General features: G+C 41.9%; 1 protein-coding gene across 1 annotated transcript; it reads left to right on the forward strand.

Annotated features, from left to right (window-relative positions):
• The first annotated feature begins 2,690 nt into the window (after positions 1 to 2,690).
• Positions 2,691 to 12,121, forward strand: MSX2 (msh homeobox 2). Its single transcript, XM_032210984.1, has 2 exons — positions 2,691 to 3,173; positions 10,159 to 12,121. The coding sequence occupies exons 1-2, from the start codon at positions 2,837 to 2,839 to the stop codon at positions 10,581 to 10,583; spliced, it is 762 nt and encodes a 253-aa protein (XP_032066875.1). The 5' UTR covers positions 2,691 to 2,836; the 3' UTR covers positions 10,584 to 12,121.
• Positions 12,122 to 13,067: the final 946 nt, after the last annotated feature.

Raw genomic sequence — 13,067 nt, forward strand, 5'->3', positions numbered from 1 at the left:
TCTTCTCCGGAATCCAGATTTGAACCACTTGCAGCTCTAAGCCGGTGCTGCGTTCCTTAGGATGGGTCCAGGAGCCTGTGATCCTAAGTTACTACTGCTTTTCTGCAACACGCAGCATAAATAGTAGTAGTGATAATAACCGCAGTAATTGGTTGCAAGACCTGACAATAACAGCAATTACTTTGGAAGTCCGTGTGTTTTCTTGCAGCGCCTTTCAGACTCCTGAAGGCACTATGATGAATTCCATAGGAGTGTTGCCATGGTTTCAACGGGAGGTGGACTGTCCACCCTCCGAAGTCCAGCGGTTTTTTTCTCTCACACCCACTGCTGGAAGTAATGGCTTCGGACCAAGGTGGGGGATGGGGGCGGTGGAAATCACCCCGATCAAAGCAACTGTCTCCATACCCCGCAGGAGAGGGGGACAGCCTTTATTTGCGCCTGTCACTCTGACACCACTTCTCGTAAACAAGGAAATGATGATCCCCGTCATCTTGTGTAAGCCAGCAAATTAATTTTTATTTTGAGCATTAATGATCAAATGCAAAAGAGGCGGGCAACAGGTCTTATTTCAAAGAGGAGTGAGTAAACGAGCCAAAGTCATCTGTTTCGTTGAAACTACTACAGCGGGCTGCTCAAAAAAAGAAAAATGTTCGGGAGGCAGAAATTGGGATAAATTCGATGTGCATCTCCTCCCCTTAAACACCCCCCCACTCCCGACAAAGCTGCAGGCCGAGGTTCAGGATGGTTCGGTTTGCCCTTCCAGCTAATGATGGAAAGCCCAGGATTGTTGGGAAAGGAGGGCACCTTTTCCTAATAACTGCGATAAAGGAAGATTTACCACAATAAACCCAACTGTTTTACATAACCGACCAAGCGCCAGGTCTTTATTTCTCTCAATCTCTCTCTTCCCTCTGGGCTAGTTTCAGAAAGCTGAAAAGATTCGAGTCGCCTTTGCTAAAAACAAACTAAGTGCTTATATAAGATCAAATAAGAGGGCGCCCCACTCTCCCTTTCTCTTTTTAAGAAATGAGTAGAATATCACTCAAGGGCAGAGTTCTTCTCCTGTTGTGGTTCAGCCTCTTCCCCCTCTTGAAAATACCATCGCTCCCACCACCGCCGCTTCCCCAGCCTACTGCTTCTTTTAATAGCACAATAGTTATCAGCGAGCGATTAGATAGCTATCACCAACAGATTAAAATTAATTGCCAAGCCAAAAAAAATATGATCTACTTTTTTCCAGCTGCTAATTGCAATGTCATTTAAATAGAATCCACCTCCTTGGTCTTCGTGGCATGTCGTGTTGAAGGGGGAAAAAAACCCCCAGGGTGACAACTGCTCTCCTTGAGGCTGTTTGATGCGCTCGCAAATGAAAGAGTGCCGACTCAGGCTTATTAAAAATGCATCTGTTTTTCATCAGGGCTTAGGCGCCTGTTGCAACTAAGCATTACCGACATAATTATTTTTAAAAACATAAATTAAAAGAAAAAGTCAGGTTCTCCCCCTTCGTGTGTTCGCTTCATGCGTTCCTTAGAGCGGTGGGAAACGATTCCTGCACAAAAGTGAGAAAAAGGCAAACTTCAAATCCCAAGTACCTTCGCAAGGGGGTGGAAAGAGTCAGCTGCCTCTGATGAATCCTCTCCCCCCCCCCGCGCGCGAAGGTCTGCAACTCATCCCACCTCCCACTCACTCCACTCTCGGGCCAATTTCTCTTCCTTGTCCCGCGAGGGTCTCCTTCAGCGTTCGGAGGGGGAGAAACCCTAGCGAAGGCATCGGAAAGGCCTCGTCTCGGAACACCAACCGACTGGCCTCGGGAGACTTTGCTCGTTCCCCCCCCCCTTTTCCCAAGGGGGCCTCAGTATCCCTGGCCGCGCTTTGAAGGACTGCGTGGGTTTCACTTCCACTAAGAGAAGTTCTGCCCAGAGGACGTCCATTTCACCTCCCTAACCTGGAAGTGATTCATGCCACTGCCTTGTGCCATCCTTCCTTCTCTTCCTCTCTCTCTCCCCCACTCCCACGCCCCCAACATCGGTGTCTCTCTAGAAGTAAAAAGAGAACAACTATTTTCCACCTAGTTCTCTTTGCATTTTCAGTATATAGGCAAAATGGATGGCAGCACTATTATGTCATGCGGACTTGAATGTTGCGGGGGGGGGGGGGCTGCCTAGTTAGGTCGTTTTGAAGCGATTCTGGTTGAAAACCCAGCAGTTTCTCCCCCCTCTTTCCCCCCCCCCCGGTTGAGAGAGTCTAAATATAAAAGGGGGGGTGAAATCCTGCCCCCTTTCAGAGTTTCCTTTTGGTATCATCAGCCCTAATTACTCCATCGACTTTCCTGTTGTTTGGCTGGGTTACAGAGCTGGAAAGCTCCCTAATAACACAGCTCCGTTTGCTGCCCATGTCATTAACTTCTAATTTATTTAAAAGGCAAAAAAAGAAAAAAGAAAGAAAAAAGGGGGAAAAAAACCCTCCACTTATGCTCAGGGCCGCTCAGAGCCAATCAGATGAGTCACCGCCTTACGTCGCCATCCCGAGCGGCTCTCATTTGCTGAGCCGCGCTTACTCAACTTCCCAAAGGAGGAAACAGCCAGAAGTCTCCCAAAAAAGGGGAGGGAAAAAAAAACTTGGGTCTGTTGTCGGGGGCTGAAGTGAGCGGAGGTGGTTCGTCCAGGAGAGCCTCTGAAGCCAGAGCTTGATTGAGAGGTCTGAACTCGGGAACAAGAAAAGGAGGAGGAGGAGGAGGAGAAGAAAGGCGGCGGCGGCGGAGGAGGCGGCGGCGGCGGCGGCGAGACGCAGGGCGGCTGCTTCTCTAACGCAGGGATCTTTGCGAAGCTGCGCCGAGATGTCTTCTCCTTCCAAAGCTAAGGAGGTTTTCTCCTCGGACGAAGAGGGCCCGGCGGCCGGGGCCGAGGATCACCACAAAGTCAAGGTCTCTAGTTTGCCGTTCAGTGTGGAAGCGCTTATGTCCGACAAAAAGCCGGCCCGAGAGGCGAGCGGAAGCCTGGAAGGAGCTGGCTTGGGGACTTCTAGGAACCTGCTCTTGCCCGCTCACGTCTCCAGGGAAGCTCCCAGCCCCGGCGGGCTTACAAAAACCTTCGAGACCTCGTCGGTGAAATCCGAAAACTCCGAGGATGGCTCGCCCTGGATTCCAGAGGCCGGCAGATACTCCCCTCCCCCAAGTGAGTGCTTTTAACAGAGGGAGGGTCGGAAGGCGCTAGGAGTACGAAAGTTGGGCGACCAAGTCAGCTCTGTGTGTGTGTGTGTGTGTGTGTGTGTGTGTGTGTGATGTGGCTTGAACCCCTCCAACCCCCCCCCACCCCCCCCCCCGCAAAACTGCGATCTCGCCACGGTCCGGACTTTAAAGAGCGGGATAGGGAGGAAGACTGCGGGTTGTTGTTGTTTTTTTAAACTTCGAAAGAAAGCATTTTGTCAGGCTGAATCCAAGGAAGGCTTTCAGCGGGGGTGGGAAGGGGATTACAAACCCCGCTCCAGTTTGCAAAGCAACCGCGGCGCAATGTCCGCTGGATAATTTCGGCGAGGTCGCTCGGCCTTCAAAGTGTAATAAAGCGGCTTCTTTTGTTTGAGCGCCGCCAGTTAACGTTTGGACTCGCTAGCGACGCGATCTTTTAAGCTTTAGCCGCCCCTTAAGCTGCTGTGTGTCCGGAACTGTCCAAAGGGACGCCGCGGGCCTGGCGCCACTGACGCCTTTGCAGTTCAAGGCTCAAGCTAGTTCACCTCCTCCCCCCCCCTCCGAAGTCCGAATATATCTCTCTCTCCCTCTCTCTCTCTCTCTCTCCCCCCTATCTCTCTCTCTCCCCCCCCCTCTCTCTCCCCCATCTCTCTCTCTCTCTCTCCCCCCTCTCTCTCTCCCTCTATCTCTCTCTCCCTCTCTCTCTCCCTCTATGTATCTATGTATCTATCTATCTATCTATCTATCTATCTATCTATCTATCTATCTATCTATCTATCTATCTATCTATCTATCTATCTATCTATCTATCTATCTATCTATCTCTTCCTCTCTCTCCCCCATCTATCTATCTATCTATCTATCTATCTATCTATCTATCTATCTATCTATCTATCTATCTATCTATCTATCTAATCTATCTAATCTATCTAATCTATCTAATCTATCTATCTATCTATCTATCTATCTATCTATCTATCTATCTATCTATCTAATCTATCTAATCTATCTAATCTATCTAATCTATCTATCTATCTATCTATCTATCTATCTATCTATCTATCTATCTATCTATCTATCTCTCGATCTTCCCGACCATTCAGATCCAACTTTAACCGGATAATTTTTACCTTCGGCCTTTCGGGAGCAGAAGGTAAGTTGCCCTCGCTGTCTTGCTTAGACTTCGATCGCCCCTGATCATCCTACCACCTCATCCGCACCTCCCCATCCCGTGAAAAGTCTGTTTCTCTGCTTAATTCGCTTAGTTCCCTGGATTTTCCTCCCCTTCCCGTTTCTTCACCCTTCGCCACCGCCAAAATTGCGGCTTTCTTTCTAGCGGCCGAGGGACGATCCTTGCGCTCAGCGCCCTCCGGTGCCTTCTTCGGTGCACCTGTAGCAACAGCCGGCCTTCCCGGCTTCTCTGAATGCCTGCTACTGCCTAGGTCCCAACGGCAGGGTCCAGGCCCCGGAACCCAAGAACTCGGGATGCTGAGGAAGGGGTCACTTTGCTCTTTTATAATCCGTCGGGAACTTCCCGCTCCGCTTCGCCTGGTCCCGCCCGGGTGATTTTCTCCAGTAACGCTGGGTCGTAAAGGGAATCTCGACATCGGCGTTGCTAGGCGGTTCAGCCATAACATCTTCTCTCCCCTTTTGGGGGGGGTCTCCAGGAGCGTTTCTGCCATCCTGGTACACCTACCTAGTTCATCGCAGGCAGGTTTTGAAATGAATATATTGTAAAACTCTTTCTTAACCGAGTCCCCCCCTCTCCAAAAATCAGCTTGCCATTTGAAGGAAGGAAGGAAGGAAGGAAGGAAGACAGACCCCCTCCTCTTCTATATTTTTGAACCCAAGTTAAACAGTTCCTCAAAAGATACTTGTTTCCCCCTGTATCAACCTTTTCTGATTCATTGGAGAAGATGGAGAAACAGCTTATTTTATTTGCAGCTGTCTTAGTACACTAACTGCAGGGTACTCTCGATATTCCATTATAATATGGCCATTTATGGCCCTTAGTGCTGTTTTGGACTTACATCTGGCAAAGGATGGAGTCTGCCCCATGAAAACCTGTGTCACAACTAGGTTCATTTTTAAGTTATTGTCAGGCTCTGCGCTTACCCATTTTAATGGAATATACCGTACATTCACAGTATGTTCTGTTAGGATCTAAGTAGACTTTTTTTTTTTTTAAAAAAAAATCACTGTTGAGTATAAAAGGAAACCTTGTTTTCAGGGTAACCTACTGTCATGTTTTTGTGCTCCACACACCTTTCTGTAAAATCATATCGAAAGCAATCAAAGACAATGTCTCTTCTTTCTATTTGGTTCTATTGCCTGGCCATATTCACTCAGACTTAACTCCTGAGTAAATCTGTATAGGATTGCACACTGATCATTCCCTTCACATGATGAAACCACTCTAAAACAGTCTAAATCTGTCTTGCAGTACAATTTAGAAGGTCTGCCTAGGGATATATGCAAGGATAGTCTTGGGAAAAAAATAAAGCAAACTTCTGCAAAGCATACACTGGCATTTCTGCTTATTTCTTTTTCTGTGGAGTGAATTCAGTTTTGTGGGGCCTTGATAACTTAAAAAAAACTTTTAAAATAGTCCCAAACTCATCTTAAAATCATTTTTTAAACCTGGAAATTAAAATTGCACCAGATTCCAATATGACCTATGTGTGTTTTCAACTGGATGAAAAGTGAAATAGGAAAAATCATAAAGCAATATTACTTTCTGAAAGGAGGATACACCTTGTAGAGATTCTGTCCCCTTTACTGAATTATTTTGATAAGTAATCTTACCTCTGAATAAAATAACTTTTATTAACTTCAGTGGAATTTTCTCTCATGGATTGAATCTTAAAGTCTTCCTGCAGTATTCACTAATTTACAGATTTATTCACGTTGCTCCTGAAGAGGGAAAAACTTATCTGGAGAAGATCTATTCTCATCAAATAGCCAAATAAATTAAAAGGCACTTGAGGCACAAGGAGAAAAAATACCAAACATTAGAATACTTGAAAGGAAATGCAAGGGATAGCTTCCAGCTGCTGCTCAATATATAATTTTGTAAATAGTAATAAAACTTTTTTTAAAAAATAGTTGTACTATGGTGATGAACTGCGGCAATAAATGGAATGAGATCATTTGACAGATGGCAAGCTACTTTAGAAGACAATTTAAAAATGACAAAGATTACAGAGATTATATTTTTTTATAATGCATATCATATTTTGAAAACAGATGTAATGCCATTCGGAACCTTAGCTATTAACCAACTTCCATTAAGTAAAACTACTGCTTTGTGCCTTATTACTACTTCAGCCAGAAGATATATACCTTGCCGCCTTCTCCTTTCTATTATCAATAGGGGCATGAACTGAATCTATGTATACTTTCCTAATATAAACCCAGTTAAGATGAAGTCGTCTATGCATTTGAATAGCCTGGTGGTTTAACACATTCTTTGTAGCTTACCGAAACTCTCATACAAGTATATAAAAGAGAACATATTAATCCTGCCTTCCAATAACATCTTTCAGTCAGTAAGATTTCTTCATTTACAAACAATGATTTTTAACACTATCTTAAAGCACAAAAGAAGCTGATGTTCTGTTTATGAACTCTGTTCATCAACAGAGGATCATTGTCTACATATCACTTGGACTTTGCTTTAATTAGGGAGATCTGTAAAAAATAGTAAAAAATAGTAAACAAAAATAGTACTTACATGATCAAAAAAACCTATTTCATTCACAATTAATACACTTTAAGATAAAGCTTTTATTTTTGCAGCAACTTGGTGACATTTACAACATAATCCTAAATGAAATACGAAAATAACTTCATTTCTATTTCTGCGAAAGATTTAATTGGGAGTGGCTTCTCTGTAAGTGTGCCTTATAGGAGGGAAATCTTACTGTATTTTGTATTTCTGAACATTCTTTCTAAAGACCAAAAATAGATTGGCAAAAGAAAAAGAAAAAAAAAGATTCCTTGTAGACTGATGGCATGGCATTTCTAGCATTGATCCTGTAGTGCAATAACTACTTCATTCTTAAATTCTTTACATTTGTTCCTAAAATAACACAATACTAAAGAGTCACTGGATTTATACTACCCCCTCAGTCACAAACTGCTAAACACCTAATGGGTTCTGCAAACATAGCCTGTGTGATTTGTTTGTGGCTGAGAATGGAGTTAAGTCAATGGAGTCAATTCAGGAAACCATGTTAAGGATATGCTTAGGTAAATCTGGCATGTAACATTTTGCCTTTTCCACCACTGTTTCCTTCCAGCTTATTCTGAACCTACAAGCTGAAATATGTTTATAAAGGAGCAAGCCTAACTTGAACACAAGGGACTCACTTCTGAGTAAACCAGCAGAAGTTTGCACTCTCAAGTTTACAAGGGGCTTCCTTGAGACTGTGATTTTCATGGTGTCTTGGAAATAAGCCACCATGATTGATATGTCACAGTAGGACTGAGAAATGCGTGGGTTTTGATGCTGACAGGTTGTTGTTGTTTTCCCAAGGATTGAAAATAATAGCTCATATTATTGAACTTCTAGATATATGCAGAATAGGCTGAAAAGAATCGCAACCTTCTCAATTAAAGGTCTTGAGTAGTAATGGAATATGATTAAATCCTATATTTGTTCAGAATATATACTTTCAGGATTAGCACCTGTCACAAAAACTATATGCTAAATCAATATATCGGCCTTTTGATATCTATCCCCCCCCCCACACCTGCCACTGCTGCCTAAAGTTACAAGAAACTAAATTAATTCCAACAGAGAGGTGATAATCTACTCTGTTCAAACATCACATATATATCAATCAACCCTTAATTTCAGTGGAAGTCATATAAGTGAACATAGACTTGAACAAACAAATTAAAAACTTACCAGCTTTTATACTAGTGCCTGTAGGCAAAATTTCAAAAATATCTCAGCTATATAAATCATAACGTAGTGGCTTATGTGATATCTAGTTTTCTAGCACTTGCAAGACTTTAAAAAACAAGCTCACCTAGCTGAGTTTCTTTTAGAATTATGTTCCTCTTTTGCTTCAGTTATAACCTATTAAAATTCTTGTTTTTCCAAGACTTGCGAAAATGAACATATAGGCAGCACCTGATGTGCTTATTCTTCCAAATAGAGGCCTTTCAATGTCTTTACCTTCCATAAGTTTATTTACTGTTTTATTGGACTATTGTATGGCAGCCCAGGGTCACTTTCTGTGAGATGGGCAGCCACATCAATTTCATTCATAAATCAAAATTTAAAAAGTCATTTTTAACCAGCTTGTTACCTAGTCAATCACTGGCTCACTTCCCTTTCTGCAATAATTTATTCCATAAATTATTGCAGAAAGGGAAGTGAGCCAGTGATTGACTAGGTAACAAGCTGTTTTCCTTCCTTCTCGATGTGATATTGGAGATACGGAATGTGAGAAGAACAAACAAGCTTTGCCATAAAAATTGTGGGCTGTTCTGTCACACTAGGTACCGTAACTGTCATTCTGTTTCTAAGCACAGTAGTCCTCGACTTACAACCATAACTGAGTCTAAAATTTCTGTTGCCAATTGAAACATTTGTTGAGCGAATTTTTCCTCATTTAACAACTTTTCTTGACACGGTTGTTAAGTGAATCACTGCAAGTTGTTAAGTTAGTCACACAGTTGTTAAGTGAGCCTGGCTTGTCCGTTGACTTTGCTTGTCCAATGGTTGCAAAAGGCAATCCCATGACCCCAGGATGCTGCAACCGTCATAAATATGAACTAGTTGCCAAATGTCCGAATTTTGATGATGTGATCATAGGGATGCTGCAAAGTTCGTAAGTGTGAAAGACGGTTGCAAGTCCCTTTCTTTCAGTGACGTTGTAACTTTGAACGGTCAGTAAATGAACTGTTGTAAGTTGAGGACTACCTGCAGGATATTTCTCAGTACATCACAACCTTTGTTCTTTTGCTCGCTTTCTTGCCAAAATACATATGGTCACTGGGATTCCTGTAGTGGAGTAGGACATTTATGACGAACGTTAAATTTCCTTGGTAAATTCTAATATTCCTAGTGGAGGAATTTAAAGTATATAGTATAAACATATAGAGTGCTGTTTATTATTCCTTTCACATTGTTTTCTCATGGTTTTGCCAGAGTGTGCAAAGTGTACACTTCAAACTGGGTAGTGATATTGTGTCAAACACATGTTTTACATAGATAAAGTAAATCGAAAGCAACAATTGGCTACATATTCCTGTCAAGTGTGTGCTTAGTGATAAACCCCAATTTTGGCTGCTAAGTAATGTGTGTGAAATAACTCTCACACCAGGAGAGTTTCTAAATAGACTGTTAAGGACAAAGCAACTCTTGTGTGTTTGATTTGCTAAGTTGCAGAAGAGTTTAAACACAGCAGATAAAGACTCTGACTTAAGTGGATTATATTGGCTAAATTAATAAACACAATGGATTGGATGGGTGATTGCTTTGATCTGGTGTAATAATTTAATGTGTGGGCACAGTAGGTTTTATCTGATGATGTGCTTTTGCTAAGGATAAGCTTAAGACATTCACCTTATGAAATAAAAGGACATCATAAGCCAGAATTTCACAAATAATTCCTTCTCCATTTTAAAAAACTTTCTGTAACCTCCAAATGTTCTGTTCTGTTTTATTTCATATACTCTCCTCTGGGTATTTTTCCAAAATGGAATGTTTTGTCTTATTGACATCAGTGCGTGCACGTTGTACCTTTTTGTGAAATAAGCTTTGTTGTCACTCCTATACAAAAGCTTTCATCTTCCTACTTTGTTAGGCTATGGATATTATTCCCCCCCCCCCAAAAAAAACAATTTATGCTCTTTACATGCTCTATACGGCATAAGAAAAAGAAAGTTGCTATTCCTTGCATTTGGCCATCTAATTCTCGTCTCCTCAAGTAATCGATCTTCCTTTGCTTTCCTTCCAGGACACCTGAGCCCCACAGCCTGTACGCTGAGGAAACACAAGACCAATCGGAAGCCTCGAACACCTTTCACAACTTCCCAGCTGCTAGCTTTAGAGCGCAAATTCCGTCAGAAGCAGTATCTATCCATTGCTGAACGGGCTGAATTCTCAAGCTCCCTCAATCTTACAGAGACCCAAGTCAAAATATGGTTCCAGAACCGGAGGGCTAAAGCAAAAAGACTGCAGGAAGCAGAGCTGGAGAAGTTAAAAATGGCGGCGAAGCCCATGTTGCCGTCCGGTTTTAGCCTCCCTTTCCCTATCAACTCGCCTCTCCAGGCCGCCTCTCTCTATGGAACATCATATCCCTTTCACAGACCTGTGCTTCCCATCCCACCTGTAGGACTCTATGCTACTCCTGTGGGCTACAGCATGTATCACTTATCATAAGAAGACCGGAAAGGAATGATGGAGTGTATTCGGTTAAAAAGTGCTGTACAGAACTATGACTGGTCATTTTTCACCTACTTGTAATGTGCCTTATCAAATATATAGGAATTTGAACCCAGAACCTGGGGATTCTGCAACTTGGGAACCGACCAAATGTGAGCTCCCCAGCTAGAATCTGATCCTGAATGCAAGTTTTTTTTTAAAAAAAAAATACAGACTTAAGGAATATAGTTTATTTATATACTGCACAGGGAAGGGGGATTACATTGATAATTATTCCCAGGAAAATGTATGATTTAATTATTAGCCTCCTCAAAGTTCCCAGTAAACCTGTGGAATATCATTCACACACCCACACATCTTGACAGTGAGAAACTTGCAGTCTTTTTTTATGCTTGTTTACTCAGAAGGAATATATCTCACTTTGTTCAGTAGTACTTATTCCCATAGTGTGGTATAAGTGCAGGCCTGGAGGTAAAAACGCACATGTATTCTTTGGCTGATTGAGGAAGCGTAAACATATAGAGGAGCTTTATTTATAAAACCAACTTCAGAAATAAAAGCTGACTTGAGACTCGGTTGGTTTCTGCATTTCTCTTTGGATCCCTTCACTGCACTCCAGACAGTCCTGAAAACTGAAATGCAAGGAACTGGAATACTTCAGATGCAAAATAATGGATTGGAGGGGGGGGGGTGTTGTTGATCTGATCTGGCAAAGCAAGTTTTCTGTTCCTTTATAAAAAAAAATTCCTCCTGGAATATTTTCTGTAGAATTGCACCCATGAAGTGGGATTTCCCATTTCAATCTTGTAAAGGATTTCTACAGATGCAAGAGTGTTTGTTTGGTTTTTTTGCCAAGTTTTCGTTTGCAGTTTATTCTTGTTTGTAAGGCAGCATTCAGATGGGTACAGGGCTATGGTGGAAAACCCGAAAAGCCTCTTTGTCTTGATCCTGGTTTGCCCCCGTGTCCATTTAATTTTCATTTAAACCAAGTCTGTGACATTTGGGAACAAACAGGTTAGGAATACGGAAAGAGGACATATAGTTGTGCAGATATGCAGAGGGATGAGGAAACTGGAGTTGTTTTGTGTTGCAGAGTTGTTTTGTGTTTATTGCAATAATCTTGTGATTTAACCATTATTAGCTTGTAAAAATGAATTATGCTTAAAGGAGTCTTGACACACCCACAAAACCCAGAGGATGAAACAAAGCTATGAGAACAAAGTAGTGCCGCCCACTTTAATGACAGGACAACTCTCCTCTCTTTGATTTATTTCAGAGGAGGGCAGGGAGGAAAGAGTTCTGCTTGGCATATATGGTACTATGTAACCCAATTGTTTTAATTGCTTTATTATTATTATGGCCAAACCTTGTGGTAAAGTGTCGACAGAGGAGGCAGGTTGCTGAAGACCAGATGTTTTCAAGGTGCGTGTTTAGCATGTCCTCAAGAGTGAGAAGGAATCTGCCCAGCTAAAGGCTACATTGTGAATCTTTTGTCTATTAGTTCAGTGCTGGCCTTTTACCCACCCATCCCTAGCCTTACGAAAATCCCTTTGAAAGGGATGCCTTGTACAATTTTATATATTTTATTGAAGATTTATTATTTCTTATCTCTTTATTTAGAATTAAATTAAAAACATCTTGTTTAACGGTGTGTTGATTTGTCCATGTGTGGAGTTAATTTCTTTCTTAAAAAAAAAAAGATTAATTTTGCCTTCCCTTCTCTGGGTCAAAATCAAAGACTTTTGGGTGGGTCAGGAAAAAAAATAATTTTAAGAAAATCCAAATGCAGACATTGCAAGTCATTAACAATCTGCTTCTAAATATTTTTTTTCCTTTGGGATCTTTACTATAGACATTGATGTTAGCTTCTCCATTAATACAGTTTGTGCTTTTGATAGGATGACATTATCGAGATGGTCAGGAGGGAGAGAGATGAATAGAATCCACTGGTTCTATTCAAACTGGTGTCTTGGCTCTGAATTTGTTGCTTTCTGCCTATGGAGATTCTCTGTCATCCAGGTCATGGTTGTCCCAAAGGTGCTTTTTTTCAAGAGGCAACTGATTTTTCTTTGAAGACTTTTCACTTCTCATCCAAGAAGCTTCTTCAGCTCTTCAGGAGAAGCTTCTTGGATGAGAAGCGAAACGTCTCCAAAGAAAAAATAAAGTCCAGTTACCTTCTTGAAAAAAAAAAAAAACACCTTTGGGATTGATGCTTTCTTGGCTCTCTAGATCATTAGGACATGCTCCCTAATAAGTACTAAAAGATTTCACATCCAGGTTAGGAGAAACATAGCAAGGGGGAAGTCCCCAAAGGGTTAAGGCTGTAATGTTCAGGAAAAAAAATCAGTTTAAGGGATATCAGACAACCCTGGTGGGTGAGGGAACAATTGTTTCCTCTTAAAGGATTTTTTTTTAAAAAAGCTATAAGCACAGTCCAGAGGAAAATATGACCTGATCTTTTATCACTGGAAAATGCTAGAT

The sequence above is a fragment of the Thamnophis elegans genome, chromosome 2 (assembly GCF_009769535.1).
Source record: "Thamnophis elegans isolate rThaEle1 chromosome 2, rThaEle1.pri, whole genome shotgun sequence".
Taxonomy (NCBI): domain Eukaryota; kingdom Metazoa; phylum Chordata; class Lepidosauria; order Squamata; family Colubridae; genus Thamnophis; species Thamnophis elegans.

Excerpts from the sequence above, each read along its gene's own strand:
- MSX2 (XM_032210984.1), top strand. The coding sequence starts at position 2,837 with ATGTCTTCTCCTTCCAAAGCTAAGGAGGTTTTCTCCTCGGACGAAGAG. Across the intron at positions 3,174-10,158 it reads CAGATACTCCCCTCCCCCAA|GACACCTGAGCCCCACAGCC; the intron begins GTGAGTGCTTTT and ends CTTTCCTTCCAG.